Source organism: Engystomops pustulosus, chromosome 7 (assembly GCF_040894005.1).
Source record: "Engystomops pustulosus chromosome 7, aEngPut4.maternal, whole genome shotgun sequence".
NCBI lineage: Eukaryota > Metazoa > Chordata > Amphibia > Anura > Leptodactylidae > Engystomops > Engystomops pustulosus.
In genome coordinates, this window is record NC_092417.1 from 67,637,183 (window position 1) to 67,655,521 (window position 18,339).

Sequence of the window (18,339 nt, forward strand, 5' to 3'; positions counted from 1 at the left end):
AAAAGTAATACAGAGAAAAAAAAATCCCCTCTTTCCTGTCCCTTTGCCTCCCTGTACCACATTGTAGCTTCTTCTCTCCTCCATGTGTGGCTTGTGCAACCCCCTCCCCCAATTCCCCTTTTAATTGAGATGAATGTGTGTTGCACTTTATGTACATGCTCAGGAGTGAAGCTCCTCTGCTATAGATTAGAGGAATAAGGTACAGGGAAGTATTTATCTCAGCACTGCAAGAGGGACCAGGAAAACAGGACTTTGGCGTCAGAGAGGTGACCATTTTGATGGAGATGAAGTCCCTAGAATTGAGGAGTCAGAGCACACAAAATATAACAGAACGGGCACCACGAAAAATTAAAAAAAAAAAAAAAAAAAAAACAGGATGTAATTAGCTTTAGTCCCCATCTCATTTCTTATCCTCATTAGCTAATCTTTTTTTTTTTTTTTATGCATTTTTGCTACAAGTAATTAATACCGACATCCACAGGGGCCTAGATCCTGGACTTCAGATGAGACGATCTCACTGGTAATGACTAAAGATGGAGACACACAACAAGCTTTTGCTTGAATGTGCTGAAGAAAATTATGGGTAAACAATAACGGGAATGCAAAATTTAAATTTGATTCAGATGTATCTGGGAGTAGCTGGCAAGACACATTTAAAGGGGAAGTGATGCAGAATGGATGGATACTATATAGTGGAGGGTATCGGATGATCAGGGATTTGTATGCGCATTGTTGAACTATATGGGGGCTCAGATTTCCTGCAATCTTTTCAACTCAATAGAGAAGTCTTATTTTCCATCTAAGAAGTATTTAGGAGAAAGCCCCCTTCCCTTCCTTGGCCGTAACATCAGCAACTGAAATTCCGTACCTGAGCTTTCCGTTGGGTCAGAACTAATGGGCCAAATTTCATCTACCTAACTAATGCCACAGCTGAAGGGGAGAAGGAAGGAATGGCCATCACCGACGTGGATGGAAGTGAGAAGTCATGCTTGGGCAGTGAAGACAACACCCTGGGCTCTATCTTTCTATATAAAGGCAAGTTTCAGTATTTTGTGTGGTTCTGTGATATACTCCCTTTAAAGGGAGCCTGTCAGCTGAAATTGACCTAATATACCAATATCAGTATGTTGTCAAGGAGCTACACACCTTCCAGATCATATTTCTTTCATAGTCCAGTGTGGTGACATCATCCAGAAGATCAACTCTGACACAAGATGTAAATTGGTTGCATAAAGTCAGCAGAGTTCAGCACTGAAGTCAAGCTCTCCCATATCTCAAAATTGCCCCTTTGCCATTTTTGATGCACTAATATCCTGGATAATGGTGTTCATCATAGCGAAGGGGGCAATCATAGAAGGGGGGGGGGGGGGGGGGAGGCTTTACTTCAGTGCTGAACTCCCCACCCTCATAACTTTATACAGGCAATTTACATGCAACTTTGTTGATCTTTTGGATGATTGCCCCACACACTGCCTTGAAAGAAACATGATCTGGATGGTGTTAATCTGCATGACAAAATACTGCTCGATGATTTATTAGGGCAATCTCTGCTGACAAGTTCCTTATGAATGCACAGGTATGGGGTGGCTTCTGGAACACTGCAGACATATTTGGCTAGTCTAGGACTGCCCTGTAAATGTTTGTCATTATAGGGGATTTCCAGGAATCTTGCCTCATCGACGAGTGGGCTAGAGGATCTGAAAACAAGATCGTGAAGGGTTTTTTTTTCTTGTTATCCCTGCCCCAGAGGATGTCCAGCATTACTGGAGGCCCCTCTAAACACACGGACACGCAGACTACAGTTTCACCACGTCATAGTAACTCTCATAGTATGGTTTCTTCTATCATTCAGTTATCTTCCCAACCTGTTCAGACATGACACGGACCCACTGTGGCGATTTTCTATATAATTATACTTTATTTCTACTCTAGCGTGATAATTATATTCCTCAGTGGTCATTGTCTGACATTCAGGCTATCCTTCTCAGGTTCACAATGGACTCGCCCAATGAGAGAGAGGTTTTCTGCTGGGCCAATTCCACAGACACAGGACTGGCGGCACAGTACATGGTAATATAAGGCTTCTCTGGTGCAGATGGGACATTGCCAACACAGCGATGGATATAAACAGTTCACAATGCAGAAACAGAAACACCATTACTTCTTTTCTTGGCTCGGTTCTGCGTCTAAAAGTGCAGATCGGATTCCCAGCTTCTTCAGCTCTTCTACAAGGTCTCCATTTTGGTGCATCTGAAGTAGGATGTCGCAGCCCCCCACAAATTCACCATTGAGGAACACCTGTGGTATGGTGGGCCAGTTGGAGTAGTTCTTCACCCCTATGAGACAAAGAATATTCAGCTTAAAAATTAAATACTGTAAAGGCACACTAAGCCCAAAATCTATTAGTTGAAGGAAAATTATTGTTCCCAGTTATCAGCCATAGTAAGAGAAGACATGTTGCATCAGTTAAATCATATGCGGATGGGGGCTAGGAAAACAAAACTGGGAGTTGTACTGGGAGTCTGAGCCATGTGCTGTCACATGACTTTTCCACAGGGAAGACTTGTGGTAAGGTTCCATGTATATAATGTTCTAATGGATAAAAAATAATCTTTTGTATACAAACCCAAGTGTCAGCAGTCTAGTCTTATCGCACAGCTATGCCTTCTTCCTTCCATTCCCCTACTAGTTAATGTAAGTTAGCATGCAAGTTGGAAACTAATGGAAGAAAGTATGTATACAGGGTCAGATTATACAGGCATTGATTGTCTGGATCTATGGAGATACAGCAGACGACATAGAAAATGGGAGATTATAGATGCAGTGGTGCTCAGGCCTTGAGGCCATCTGTTACAGTGGTTATACTACTGCTGGGAACGATTCAAGAACGGAGAGGAATTCAAGGGCAAGGACAGTCCTTCAACGCCAGGGTGACCCTCCCAAAATGAGGATCATGAAAGCTTCATGTACATGTCACTACGTGAACACTGCACAAAGGATTAACATGAGAGGTCAAACACATGACACCCATGCCGTTGTATGGGTCAGTAGAAATAACGGATTGTCCTTCGGGGCATAAACTGGTTTCAGGACACAAATACATCATTGGAGAAGACTTATTTTCTGGGGGTCTTGAACTATCATTGTAGTACACGAATGACAAATACAGGCAGTCCCAAGATAGGGTCTGTAGGTTTGTTCTTAAGTTGAATTTGTATGTAAGTCGGAACTGTATATTTTATCATTGTAATCCCAACCAGAACTTTTTTGGTCTCTGTGACAATTGGATTTTAAAAATGTTGGGTTGTCAGAAGAATCAATATTAACACTAAAGCTTCAGTACAGACAGCCGTGATAACTGTTACAGCTGATTATTGTAGCCCAGGACTAAAGTACAATAAATTACCAATATCCAGAGGTCCGTTTGTAACTAGGGGTCGTATGCAAGTCGAGTGTTCTTAAGTAGGGGACCTCCTGTACAGAATATAACATTTAGCCTCATTTACACAAAACTACATTTTCCAGGCCACAAGCAGCAGAGCCTTTGTTTGTCTGAGGGCTGCTCGGCCATGTTATACAGGAGGGGACTGTTCCCGCCACAGACCGGCAGGAATAGGACCAGCCCTACCTTTTGCGGTGCAGCAGTCAGTGCCTTCCCGATGTGGCGAGGTGTATGCATGGTAAAAGTGTCCAATAAAAAGGCAATCGGGCTGTGCATTAGCTGCGGTTATGCTGCTATTGAACAGCTAAAGCCCAAGTTTGTGTGCATGAGACCTTACACTGTAGTGGATACACTAAGATTTCTAGCAATTCAATGAAGCGTCACTTTACCAAGTCCATCTAAAACTTGCAGTTTGCAAACATGGCAAAAATCCTTTGATCCAGCATCTGCTAATCCAGACACATGGATGAAACAACTGGACTGAGAATATGTCAAAATGTAACGTTCCAGTATTCCAGAATCTGGAATCTAGAAAATGCTGGATTATAGGATTTCTAATTCCAGTACCAGATTGTAAGAGGTCACTATAGTACATGCGATTGTCTGGAAGCTTTGCTAGTACAGTACACTCCTTACACCTCTGATAAAATTGCACAGTCACTCCATGCTGTTACTTGTAGATCTGGAGAGATTAGCATCCAGGAAGAATTGCACAACGTCACAGACACGCGACTCTGCTGTGTCACTAGAGACTACTGGACATCACAGCATAAACCCTATATCCGCTACCTCTAGTGGGTAATACTCTCTGTCATCAGTCATGTCTGTATTAGCTAATACTTGTATTCCATGTAACAATGGAAGATCATACTTTATCAGAATACAAAATCTAAATGGACCACTTTCATTAAGTGTTTATTGCCACGGATTCAAGTTCAGCCCTATCCACAGGATTGGGCTGAACTTGCTGATCAATGGGCATCTAAGTGAGGAGACCCCCATAGATCACAAAAACAAGGGGTCTGATGGGGTCCCACGTACCTCAGTCAGACCCCCGGTCACTCCCAGAGAGTAATGGAGCAAATGGCCGCACATGACTGTTCTACTCCATACATCGCAATGGAGCCGACGGAAATTGCCGGGCGCCCCGCCGTGGATAGGGCCTAAATTGAATTTGGGGGAAAACCCTTTAATAGTGCTTCAAAGTGCAGTTTGACCCACTATCATGCAGAGTGCGCCAGATTCATGAAGACCAAAGTACCCAAAGAACTTAGGCAGGGTGCACCATTTTTTTACTGGTGCACTCAGTTTAAGAGGGGTGTAACACATTTATGTCAGACTTCCAATATAAATGTGGCAGCTGGTGCGGATATGCACCAGAACCCCCCTTTCTATGCACAGGATTGTGTTGCGCCATGCACAGTGCATCCGCAACGATACTGTCGGAAACACTACACAGATACATGTGCAGCCAGTTTGCACATGTATTTAGGTGCAGTCTGAGTTCATAAACGTGGACCAATATGTTCTTTCTAGAAGTACTTAGGCTACATTTACACGAACATATGCCCGCTGTCTGGGGTCATGGAGAGAAGGAGGGGTGACCCTCTCCATAGAAATGTATGGTGTAGGGGCCATAACACGGGGAAAGTTAGGACATGTCCTATCTTTTTCCCCCCGTGTATGGAGCGGTACGGTGCCACCTTGTGCGTCCATTGCCGTCTATGGGGGGGGGGGGGGGGGGCGGCATATGTAGGGCCGCATGCTAAACAGCCATACTTACATCTCTCATACGGTTGTGTGAATGTAGCCCAAGCGTAACACTATTTTATTACATTATGAGGAACTGTAGTAATTTGAAAAATTTACAGGTTCTGATTCCACCAAGAGAGAAAGTGACTGGGAGACAGCCAAATATAGTCTACAGCTCCCTGTTATCAGCCATTTCACACTGGGGTAAATTATCTGTTGCTCCCTGTTGTCTGCCACTTCACTGTGAGAAGAAGCTGATGGTGGCATCACCGATATGCTGAGTAATGGGAAGTGTATGATCCCTGCTCTATGTGGATGCTCCAGAGACTCATACATCCACATATAACCTATGTGGGATCTTTCACGTGATATTGTACTTCTGAGGTGCATTACTCTAGATGAGCCTGGTGCTACATTTACAGACATGTGCATGGAGTCTTAAAGGGTTTGTGATAGCATCCATTGAACAACATGCATTTCCATAAACATTAGGGTCGGGGTTAGTCTTCCCATCAGACTTTAGGGTCGGGAAGGTTGATCCTTCCTACCATATATCAGGATCAGGGTTATCCTTCCTTCATACATTAGGAATGCTTGTGTCAGTAGACCACTGCTTGCATTGTATTCCTATTGACTATATAATATTATATTCATTATAACTGTACAATAGTTTTCATTGGATTTGTTGAAGGTCATACGTTGTGCTGGGTAAAGTTTATACCTAGTTGCAAAATGTACTCCATGCCTGCCAGGCATTACACAATCCAGCTTATTTCTGGAACAATGAAAGCAGTAAAGGTGGAGATTTCCCATGAAGAATAAGACACTGTCCCATCGTATGCACCTTGCATTCTCATATACTACTCACTCCTTGGGAGAACTACTCGTCTCATTCTCTGACTTGTTTATCCATTTACTCCTGAATCACAGAGTAGTGGTTCTCCATGACACTTCTATTGGGGTCGGGTCATCCACACTATGATAGTTATCTATATGCATCTATAGTCGGTGAATATACACTGCCAGCCATCAGTATAACAACACACACCTAAGCAACCCCCTACATTGTCTTTGGGGGTCTCCATTCCAGGGATAACTACAACTCCCAGCATTCCGTGCGCAGCTCCCGATGAGAGTTATACCGCCAGTGCCACTCACCCTGCCTGAGGTCCTGGTCCTCCAGCACGTTATAGGCCGCGTAGTCGTCCACCCCGTGCATCCGCAGGATCTGCACCACCGCGTTACTGAAGCCGCACAGGGGCTGCGCCGGGGTCCCCTTGATGAACACCACCACCTTGTCCTTCTTCACCAGCCCGTCCAGGTGCTCCCGGGAGCTGCTCTGGCTGAGAAGACGGCGGAGAGCCGGGCTCCGAAGAGCGGCAGACACTCGGGACACACACCAGCTCATGATTGACAGACTGTGCCGTCACTCAAACGCGACGACCTTCCGAGTACCTTCTTGGTCCTGCTGGGTTTCCGTTATTACAGTAACCCCCTCCCCCACCCATCCTCTGTCATTTCAATTGGCTGAAGGGCTTAACGGGGAGGAGAAAAAGAACCTTGTGCGTCTATTGGTAGAAGCCGCTTGTCAATCTGCCTCAGAGACTAATCAGTGACGGCAACGTCATATCTAAAGGGAGGGGTTCACGAAAGATCTCCCAGAGCTATTGCGGCCCGTTCTAGTCGGAGCGGGTGCGGCCATGTTGGTGGCGGTGAGTTTAAATGAGGCTTTTGTTCTCCATCTTTGTAGAGGATCCTAGTTTAATCCCTTATAATGTTGTATCCCTGTTAGGGTGCGGTCACACGTCGCGTTTACCGCATGCGTTAAAAAACGCATTGGAATAGCTGGAGAGTGATTTGCCTAATTAAACACCTCTTAACACTTGTGTTTACAAAACGCATGCGTTAACCGCGATGTTAACGCATGCGTTAACAATGCGTTAACAACCGCATGCGTTAACCACGATGTTAACGCATGCGTTAACAATGCGTTTACGGTTGCGTTTTGTAAACACAGGTGTTAGCAGCTGTTTAATTAGGCAAATCACTCTCCAGCTATTGCAATGCGTTTTTAAACGCATGCGGTAAACGCAACGTGTGACAGCACCCTTAACCTCCTTCCATTCTCCTCTGGCCCCCAGGTCTTAGATGAACCTTTGTACTGGTAACTATAATCTCCCAGCTGAGGGTTTGTCACAGTGAGCTTGTTGCCTGTGCTGATACATTGTAACAGACTGTGCTGGGGTCAGTCAGGTGCAGTCTCCTCTCAGGCCTCCTGTTGTTCAGTACTGGGGGCAGCAGGATCTGCATAGACCATCCATGTGAGGAAGCCGAGACATTGCGGCACAAGTGGCGGCCGTTGATGCGCTATGTTCCTCTCACACTCCTGATTCTGTTGCCACGGAGATAATGACTTTCCTGTGTTATTATCTATCCGCCAACAGATAGAGAAACGCAGCGTGATATTATTTACAGAATGAAGCCTTCTGCTAAATACTGAACCTGCGACACGTTCCCCTGTGCAGGCGCGTGTGACCGCTCCGGTGCCATCACCCCAATAACTGCTTCCTCTCTTACAGGTCTCCAGGGAGCGGCAACTGAGGAACCGGCGAGGAAATGTCCCCGCTACGCAGGAGATGACCTCTAACCTCAGATGGAAGAATTGTCATCACCCCCTCTTATAACTAGTGTTCTATGTTCTGTTTTATGTACACAGCAGACCAGTAAGTGCAGCTCTGGGGAACTATAAAGGATGAAGCTCCGGATAAGTGATGTATGTCCGCAGTGATCCCACCAGCAGTAGGGCACGTTTACTAAGGGGCGCATGCCACACCTTTATCTGACCGTGCACGTTCTTCATGGCTAAAATGGCTTGCACGGGTATTTAAGAAGTGTAAGTGTTGAGGGGGCCATTGCAGCATTATACATGGACAATGCACTTGTAGTGAACTCGAGTGACCTTGTAAGTAAATGTGCCCCAGTGAGTGTAGCTCTGATGGCAATCGGTATGGGATACGTAACTCGGTGACTGCCAGCAGTATAGTGACTATACTTTTCCAGTATTCAGGAGCTCCGGGTCTGAGCATCTGTTACTTGATGACATGGAACTTCACATATGGCACTTGGTGAAGCTAGTGTAATTAAGCAGGCTTCAAGGTAGAAAAGAGCAGGAAGGAGAATGTGTAAAATACAATATTATAGTATAATTATACTATACATATCTGCTGACATGTTCCCTTTAAATTTATAACAGATTGCCTTAGGTTGGGATATTTATTACAATAAGCTGCCAGCCATTCAGAAACTGAGTGGTTTTGTGTGTCAAGATCAGATGATGGATTCTTTTTAAGTTATACTAGGCACTACTATAGAACCCAGTGTAATGTAGTAGTGCAACAATTTATAGATCCCACCATATGCTGGACTTGTAGGAGATTGCCCCTTTCATATGAACAGTGACTGACTTTTGCACTCTTGGGTAGTATAAACTTGTCCATGCTGCTTCATCTGCACTTAAGTTTCTACTGATTAAAACATTTCTTTCCATCTGGTTGTATTTTATTTGTAATTGAATGTTTGTCTTTGTAAAGTAGCTCACCAGTTTTGATTGTTAGGTACAACAATGGATAACTTGTATTTGTGACTGGATAGAAAATATACCACATTTAGGTTCCTGTTCGGATTGATGGCAGCTTTTCTGTACATGAAAATTGATATTGGCTGTGGACCCTGAATAAGAAGCGGCTTGTCAATTTTCAACCAATGTCAGATATGAAAAATAGGATATGGATACAAACCTGACACAAAACTAACGGTAAGTATGCTGTCCTTGGAAATCCTGTGTTGCACAAAGGGGAATTTATTAAAATCCTCCTTGCTGGCCTGTATCTGATAAGAGGCTCTGGCCTCTTAGTCGCTGCTCTGGTCTCTGCTGGTTTTTTGGCAAAGCATACTGTATAGTAAATGTGGTGGGTTTGGATAAAAACCTCTTCGAAAGGGGGGAGATTTGCATGTCCTTTCTGTCAGCAAACGGTTAGAGAAGCTATAGTAAATTACACACACACACTCGCACTCTGTGATCACCAAATGTGCACAGTCCTGTGTCATGGGTGGACCACCCTGCAGCGCTTCTATTAAGCAGGGACACCTTGCATTATAGATTAAATGGGGACTGCACATTCCATTATTACATTTTGTTTGTTTTAGCCATTGGGTCACCTGTACAGGACATGAATGAATCACTTGGACCTTTTTTTTGCATCCTGTGGTCATCCATGGGGCCTGCTCTATTTTTTGGCGTTTTGTGCAGTCAGCACATGCATTCGGCTGTGAAATCCACAGCCGTAGGAATGTGTCCATAGAAGCTGTGGTGCTTTAGAAAAGTAAGGTGCCCATAAAGATTAGTGATACTTGGCCAATGGTCCAGTTAAATAGCTCTGGAGGAATAGATACAGAAAATATATTGGAAAAATGTATAACTCTTCATTACACAAACCATGTCAATTATTTGCTGAAAGTGGACAACCCGTTCACGCTCCTTGCCATACATGCGGGGCTGTATGAAGAGGGCTCACATGCAAAAAGTGACACCTCACACAGCTCTGTACACTGTAGTATTATAGTTATTAGCGTCAGAAGATGGCGTCTTTTTTTTCGTACACATTTAGTTTTTTTTAAAATGCATGAAAGCACAAATACCTATATCACTTTGGTACTGAACTAAAGAAGGCTCCAGCAGGAGCCGAAACGCATAGTGTTTCCAAATAAAACAGTTTTACATCTACTAGAGTGTACACACTCATTCACTACAAGCAGCAGCGCCTCCAGGAGCGGGATAGTACCTCGTCGATCTCCGCATGGAATAATAAATGTCACTGAGAAGTAAAATTTGTTACACAGAAAATAAGCCCTCCACAAGATACTGTTTAGTCATTAATTACCCATTTCCTTGCGCTCTAAATTATAACTTTTATTCGAAAATAATATAAGATGATCATCAAAGGGGTAGAAGTGGAAAAATGAACAAAATAACCCACGGGGAACACACCAACTGTATAGAGAACAGTTATAAAAGTGTATATTATATAACCCCACATAACGATGTAGCTGAGAAGATTCAAAGACAAATATTGAGTGGCTCTATCTACACAGCCCCTTTATTAATTGTTTGTGATCGCTATTTATTGTAAGTTATCAACAGTTGGAGTACAGTTAGTATTTGTGGTGTCACGTTAGTGGTCGATATCAGAATCATTGCACCTCTATTTGGTGAGGACAAGCCATAAGATCTATCTATCTCCGATCTAGCTAGGGATGCAGTGCTATAGATCATATAGCCAGTCTGTCATATCGAGTAGCAGCAATGGCATGTATGCCTATCAGTACATGATTGCTGGCTGCTACGTATATATTGGCTGGTAGTCATATAGCCTACTGCTCACACCCTATCCCTGTGTGCTTAGACAGAAGTAGCCATTGTGATACAATGATGTCGGACTGACTAATTTACTAGATTGATTGCTAGGTAACTAGCTAGATAATATTACAAATGGAGGATTGGTGCACTTAAAAATCTACAGAACAGGAAGTCCCTCCAACATGTTTCACCGGTAAAGACCAGCTTCATAAGGGGTTAGGGCTTGTAGGTAAGGTAAGGATATATCGGACGCTGAGCTGATGCTGGTTCAGCTCATGATCTGAGCCGAACCGGCATCGGGAAACACGGGGTGCCGGCTATAACTAATAGCCGGCACCCCGGTGTAACACCCACGGTCGGAGTGGGCTCCGATCGCGGGTATTTAACTTTGCTTTGGGGGTTCTTTTCCCCACAATTGACACCCCTGAACAGTTTTTAGGGGGGCACTGATCGTTGCTGTGGCAGCACTGGGGTCCGATCTGGACCTGTAAGAACTGCCTGTAACATGGCGTTCAGTGACGTAATCTTACAGGCAGAGTGTTAGCCTATCCATGTGCATAGGCTGACACTGATAAAACCCTGCAATAAATCAGTATTGCAGACTATTATCATGAACAAGCAAGCAGAGAATTGCTTGTTCATGTCCCATGGTGGAAAAAGTAAAAAAAAAAAGTTATTCAATAAAAAATAAAATCAATAAAAATGCCCAAAAGCCCTATAACATATAAAGAGACATATAATGCACAAAAAAGTCTAAATCTTAACACAAACCCCACATATATAGTATCACGGCATCTGTAACAACCCGTAGAATAACAGTAAATAATTATTGAACCCGCACAATAAACGCTGTTAAAAAAAAACTGTTATAAACCCTCCAAAAATTATGATTTTTACCTATTCAATCCCACAAGAAATGCTATAAAAAGTGATAAAAAAAACATATGTAATCCAGAATGATACTGGTGCAAAGTACAACATGTCCCGCAAAAAAACGAGCCATCAACCAGCTCTGTAGCCAATAAAGTAACAATGTTATGCCACTTGGAAGACGGCAGTGCAAAAATGATAGATTTTTCACCACATTAAGGTTTTATTTGACAAATTTAGTAAAACATAAGAAAATATATTCATGTCTGGTATCCCTGTAATCGTATCGACCCGTAAAATAAAGATAACATGATTATTAGTCTATACGGTGAACACCAAAAAAAAATAAAATGTAAAAAATCCAGTACAGAATTGATGCTTTTCTACTCCTGCCCTCAAAAATCCTAACTTTTCAACAATAGGGGATACCAACCCCAAAATGGTAACACTGGAAAAAGCATCTCATCCCGCAAAAAAAAAGTGTATCACATGACCCCAATAGCGAAAAAGCAAAAATGTTATAGCCTACAAAAGGAGTCAGCAAGAAAACTAAAATCCTGGCAGCTGCAGGGCTCTCCTTCCCTTCTGCACCTCGCTAAAACAAGTAGCAGCCACATGTGGGGGGTCTCTGCACTCAGGAGAAATTGCAGAACAAATTGTTTGGTGGGTTTTCTATTTTTATCTTTTGAAAATGTATAAATTTTAGGGCTAAATGGACGTATAATCGGCACAATTGGACCATTCTAAAGGGGGGTTTGGATGCTAAATATGTAAAATTTCATTCAAAACTGTATTTATCCCCAAAATGGTCAATTCTGAAAATACGCAAAATCGATATTCAATTTGTAAGCCGCGTGACATCAAAATAAATTATCCAGATATATCAAAAATGATGAAAATTTAAATTAGACATATGGGAAATGTTATTCAGCAACTTATTTAGGTGGTAAATCTATCTGCCTGAAAATGGCAAATTTTTCAAAAAATCATAATTTTTTTCTTTTTTTTTGTAAATAAACACAAACCGTATCAGCCAAAAGTTGCCACTAAAATGAAGCACAACATGTGGGGAAAAAACAATCTCAGAATCGTTTAGATAAGTAACAGTGTTCAAAAGTTATAACCATAAAAAGCGACGCAGGTCAGAATCCAAAAAATGGGACTGAGCCTTAAGCTACAAAATGGCTGCGTCCTTAAGGGGTTAAGATGCGAGCACTTTCGTTTTCTTCACATACAACACAATTTCCACTATTCATCCATCCCTATGACTGTAATCTGAGAGGCCTGTATATGGTCGTTGAAGCTGTATACATTGACCACTAGGTGGCGGCATATGGCAACTGTAAAATCTATAAATCTACTATAACAATTGAAAAATGGTCACTGATCTGGTGGTTGTGGCCTAATTCTTTTTGATTAGTCAGTTCACCTATGTTTTACAATACAGTATTGTTACAGATGTCAGCATTGCCCTTTTCCATTATTATGATGTTTGAGAACATATGGGCCACAGGGTAGGGGAGTAGGGGAGGTGAGAGATTAGCCCAGAGTATAACTGTGAGAGAGAAGGAACATCTTATTCTTAAGGACAATCCGTTCTATGGCTGAGTCATTGACGAAAACTATCTGGACGAAGATTTACTTCCATTAGGATCGACTACAATTGATACAACATTAGAAAAGACTCTGTCAGCCAAACTGGGTCTTCAACCTATAGAAGAATGTTCTAATCAATGACCGCATAAAAGAGAAAGTTACAGAACATTTCATTCTGCAGTGGTTAAATGTACCTTATATACTCGAGTATAAGCCTAGTTTTTCAGCACAAAAAATGTGCTGAAAAACCCAAACTCGGCTTATACTCGAGTCAAAAAAATAAATAAATCAAAACTCGCCTTTCTGGCGGCACCCGTAGATCTTCTGTGTGATCCATCCGGTATTGTTGTGCTGCACAACGGGGAAGGGGGGGGGCTGTATACACTGGGGCAGGGGCTGGCAGGCTATATACACTGGGGCAGGGGCTGGCAGGCTATATACACTGGGGCAGGGGCTGGCTGGCTACATACTGGAGAGGCTGTGACCAATGCATTTCCCACCCTCGGCTTATACTCGAGTCAATAGGTTTTCACAGGTTTTTGTGGTAAAATTAGGGGCCTCGGCTTATACTCGGGTCGGCTTATACTCGAGTATATACGGTAACTTACAGAGGGGAAAAAAATGAATAAATACAAGGGGAAATGTATCATATGCCGGGGTATAATGAAATCCCTGCTCCTAATATATATTCTATATATGCAGAAAGCAACCTTTCACTAATGAAAATTTACAAACTACAGCAAGTTTGGAGGTCGTTCCACTCCCCTGTCCGCTGCGGACCCCTTGGCGTGCAGATGGAGTGAAGGGGGGAAATAATCTCTATTGCTGGTGGTACACTAGCAAGGCCGGATTAAAGGAGGGGCTCAGCCCCAGGGCCCCCAACACTTTTTAAGGGGCCCCCACCAGCTTCCGACAGTCAGCGACTCAGCTCAGCTGAGTCGCTGTCTCTGTATGCTATGCGCAGCGGCCCATGGCCACCCGCAACGCACATAGGGGTCTAGGATGACAGCTGTGTCAGTGACACACAGCTGCCTTCGCTGGGGGAGATCACCAAGATCGCCATTTTCTACAGGGGACTGGCAGCTAAAGTTAACAGGGGGCTGGTGGCTTTATACTACAGGGGGCTGGCAGGCTACATACTACAGGGGGCTGGCAGGATACATACTACACGGGGCTGGAAGGCTACATACTACAGTGGGCTGGCAGGATATATACCTCCAAAAACATTGTTGGAAGGGCCCCCACCACCCTTAATACACTAGCAATTGCTATTATTTCAGGGCTTGTACGCAAATGGTATAGAAGCCCTGCTATATGCCCCACAATGGGTGTTATGTGAGATTGGTCATGCATATGGATGGCTGGGTGTATTATGATATGACATCTGTTATCTGTCACACTCATCACTATCACCCCCTAATTGTTTTGAGCTGCAGCATGTCAGGCATTGTTTCATTAACACAGCACTGTCCTACAGGCATGTCCCATAAGGAATAGTGTGCAGAATCTCAGGTAGATGTTATTACATCCCGAGTTACTCAGCTTTTTAAAAATCCTGAATGGCAGTTTAGGTTTTTGTTTAAACAGCAATACAGCCCTTGTATCTGTCCCTAGATCCACAGATTGACATTAGGAGCCTGTGTGTGATCGTATGTCCTGGAACATCAACTCTATAGAGCTGCACACAACAGGGGAGAAGCTGAGGGGGGGGGAACTGCTGGGTGGGGTACAATATTAGGGGGAGCTGGAGGCACATTATCAGGAGGGCTACAATGTGAGCTGTCTGTCACTCCTCCATGCTCTAAACTGCATCACTTCTTGTTGACATTAAATGCTGTGTGAAAGCCCAAGCACAGCAAGAAAAGGAAGAAAACTGACACTTCTTAAGATACAGGTAAGGACTGCACCTACTCTGAAGAAGGGGAGAGGCTGTTTATAGGTGATTGGTGGACCGGTCCATATATACAAACTATATACTACTACAAAACATATTGTGAGACATTGAAGGGGTTAACTGTGGATGGGCGGTATGTTTCCCCTAGGTTTTCCTATTATGCAAGGCCTTAGTGCTGAGGTTGTATTGTCCAGCACCTTGGACACAGGTGGTGGGAGCAGCCTAATCAGTCTGCATAAAGTGGCTGAGCAGAGCTGAGAGTGTGTTCTCTCTGAAAGGAGGCTGGAGAGCACACAGCCCTGGCCTCTGTGCCTGGAGCAGCGACTTATTTTATGTACTAGTGGTGAGTTAGAGAAACTCTGTTTAGTTAGCACCCTGACGGGTAGGATTTTGTTTGTTTAAATGCCTGAATGTAAAGGCTGTTTTATTTTGCTGCTGCAATAAACGCAGGCGAGACCTGTTTTGGACTGTACTTTGGTGTCACTGTCTTGAACTGCATCCCAACACCCCGCTACCACGGTCTCTACTGGGCCAAATCTCCCACAATATGCAAAATGTATCATTTTGTTTTCTGTACTGACTTGATAACTTGTTCCATTGTGTTTGGGAATAAAAATCTCCCACATATGGTGCTTCGGATTGCGGGCAGTTCAAATGACACACACCTGAAAGGCTTGCTACATCCTGCAACATTGCATGGCCTGGGTGAAAGCTGCAGGCAAATTGCAGGATAAAGCCAAGATGGAGGACTTTATTAAATACCTGCAATAGGAGGCCAGAGCTAATCGGCAGCAGCAGCAGGAGGAGGCCAGAGCTAATCGGCAGCAGCAGCAGGAAGAGTCCCAGGCTAATCGACAGCTGCAGCAAGCCATGCTCCAGCAGCAGGAGGAGAGGTCCCGACAGCAGCAAGCCATGCTCCAGCAACAGCAGGAAGAGTCCCTAGCCATGTTCCAGCTGATGATGGAAACGTTTTCTGGCGTTATGGTAGCACCGCAAGCGACGACTACTGAGGGGTCCCATACTGGTTTGCAAGGGTACCCGGTTGTCCAGTATTCCGCACGGGCTGCAGTACAAAAGGCTTTACAAAAGATGACGGCGACCGACGACGTGGAGGCGTTTCTCACTGTGTTCGAGCGAGTAGCTGAGCGAGAGGAGTTACCAGCTGAGCAGTGGGCAGATGTCCTGGCACCGTTCCTGACAGGTGAATCGCAGAAGGCCTACTACGACCTGAGTGAAACGGAGGCCTGTGAGTACCCCCAGCTAAAGGCGGAGATTCTGGCTCGTCTTGGGGTCACCATACAAGTCCGTTCCAGCCGGGTCCAGTGGGCGTACTCAGAAAAACTACCCCCGCGCTCCCAAATGCATGACCTGGTCCACCTTGTCCGGAAGTGGCTACAACCAGAGGACTGCACCCCGGCACAAATGGTCGAGAGAGTTGTTCTTGACAAGTTCATCCGTTCTCTGCCCTCTCGGCTCCAGCGATGGGTTGGACAGGCCGGTCCAACCAATGCTGAGGAACTCGTGTCCCTAGTAGAGAGATATCGGGCTACAGAGGATCTTCTGCTTATGTCTCCCGCACGAAGCAGTGCCAGTGACAGGGTCACCAAACCATCTGGTAAGACTGCTACTGCAGAAAAGGGGAGACAGGTCAGGTTGGGAGGGGGTCCACTGGGGGGCTTGGATACACAGAACCCAGTGAGGCTCGTAGCCGTATCCAGTGCTGGCGATGCCATGAAATGGGCCATATTGCTGCCAACTGTCCCCTGTCAGTGGAGCCAATGGACTGCAACCAGACCCGGCGAATGTCACTGTTTGCCCGGCCGGTTTTGGCAGCCGAGTCAGTCACGGATGCAGAACCCCAAGTGTGTATGGTCACAATCGGTGGTCACACGGTGGAAGCCTTGCTAGACTCAGGGAGTCTGGTCACCCTGGTGCGGGGAACTTTGGTTGATCCTGGACTGTACAGTGGGCGTAAAGTGGGAGTGTTATGTATACATGGGGACACTCGCGAATATCCCACTGCCGTTATCAACCTACATACACCTTGTGGTACTGTCACCCATGAAGTGGGGGTGGTGGGGACCCTGTTTCATGAGGCTATTATCGGCAGAGACTTACCGGTGTTTTGGGACCTCTGGAGACGAAGACCCACCTCAGGTGCTGTTGCAGATAATGGACATCAGGTATGTCCGGCCTTGGCCCCTGAACCCTTTGAGGCCAATGTGCCCACACCAGCAGTAGGGGTGACCTCATGTGATGAATTCTCTCCCCCAGAGGTCCTTGCTGGTGAGGTCGCGGGCCACAAAGAGGTAACCGACATGCCAGACCTTGAGATTTCCCGTGAAAATTTTGGGGCTGCACAGCTACAGGACCCTACCTTATTTAAAGCACGGGAGAATGTTAAAGTGATAAATGGGGTACTCCAAATACCAGGGGCTGACAAAATATACCCTCGAATGGTGATTGTTTTGGAACTGTTGTACAGGGTTGACCAGATACGGGGTGAGGAGGTTGAGCAACTTGTAGTACCCCAATCTCACCGTAGGCTGGTGCTAGATTTGGCACACAAACATGTGCTGGGAGGGCACTTAGGTGCTGAGAAGACCCGAGAGAGGATCCTGCAGAGATTTTTCTGGCCCGGGGTGTGGGAGGAGGTAAACCAGTAGCTCCTGCCCTGAGTGTCAACTTACTGCCCCGGTGTCCCACTTCAGGAGTCCTCTGGTCCCATTACCAATCATAGAGGTGCCGTTTGAACGGATTGCAATGGATTTGGTTGGCCCCATAGTCAAATCCACAAGGGGGCACCAGTACATCCTGGTTATCCTGGACTACGCTACGCGGTATCCAGAGGCGATTCCATTAAGGAACACCTCCTCCAAAAACATTGCTAGGGAGCTGTTCCAGGTATTCTCCCGCACAGGCCTCCCCAAGGAAATCTTGACTGACCAGGGTACTCCATTCATGTCTAGAATAATGAAGGAGATGTGTAAATTACTGCAGGTTAAACAGCTCCGCACCTCTGTATATCACCCCAAGACAGATGGCCTGGTCGAGAGGTTTAACAAGACTTTGAAGGGGATGCTAAAGAGGGTGGTCAGCAAAGATGGGAGGGACTGGGATTGTTTGTTGCCTTATCTGATGTTTGCCATACGTGAGGTACCCCAGTCTTCCACAGGTTTCTCACCCTTTGAGCTATTATATGGCCGTTCCCAGCGTGGACTCCTGGACGTAGCTAAGGAGACCTGGGAACAGGAAAGGACCCCCCACCGTAGTGTGATTGAACACTTCTCCCTTATGCAGGACCGCATAGCGGCAGTAATGCCCCTTGTAAAGGAGCACATGACAAGGGCACAAGAGGCCCAGTCTAGG

General features: G+C 45.0%; 1 protein-coding gene and 1 non-coding gene across 2 annotated transcripts; one reads left to right on the forward strand and one right to left on the reverse strand.

The window, feature by feature from the left end:
* Nucleotides 1–1,896: 1,896 nt before the first annotated feature.
* GLRX5 (glutaredoxin 5) lies at nt 1,897–6,682 on the reverse strand. The gene is made up of 2 exons (XM_072116254.1): nt 6,353–6,682; nt 1,897–2,336 (listed from the first exon to the last, which is right to left on the reverse strand). The coding sequence occupies exons 1-2, from the start codon at nt 6,600–6,602 to the stop codon at nt 2,158–2,160; spliced, it is 429 nt and encodes a 142-aa protein (XP_071972355.1). The 5' UTR covers nt 6,603–6,682; the 3' UTR covers nt 1,897–2,157.
* Nucleotides 6,683–7,444: 762 nt separating this feature from the next.
* LOC140071465 (small Cajal body-specific RNA 13) lies at nt 7,445–7,707 on the forward strand. Its single transcript, XR_011849160.1, has one exon. It is a non-coding gene; the product is annotated as a small Cajal body-specific RNA 13 (non-coding RNA).
* Nucleotides 7,708–18,339: the final 10,632 nt, after the last annotated feature.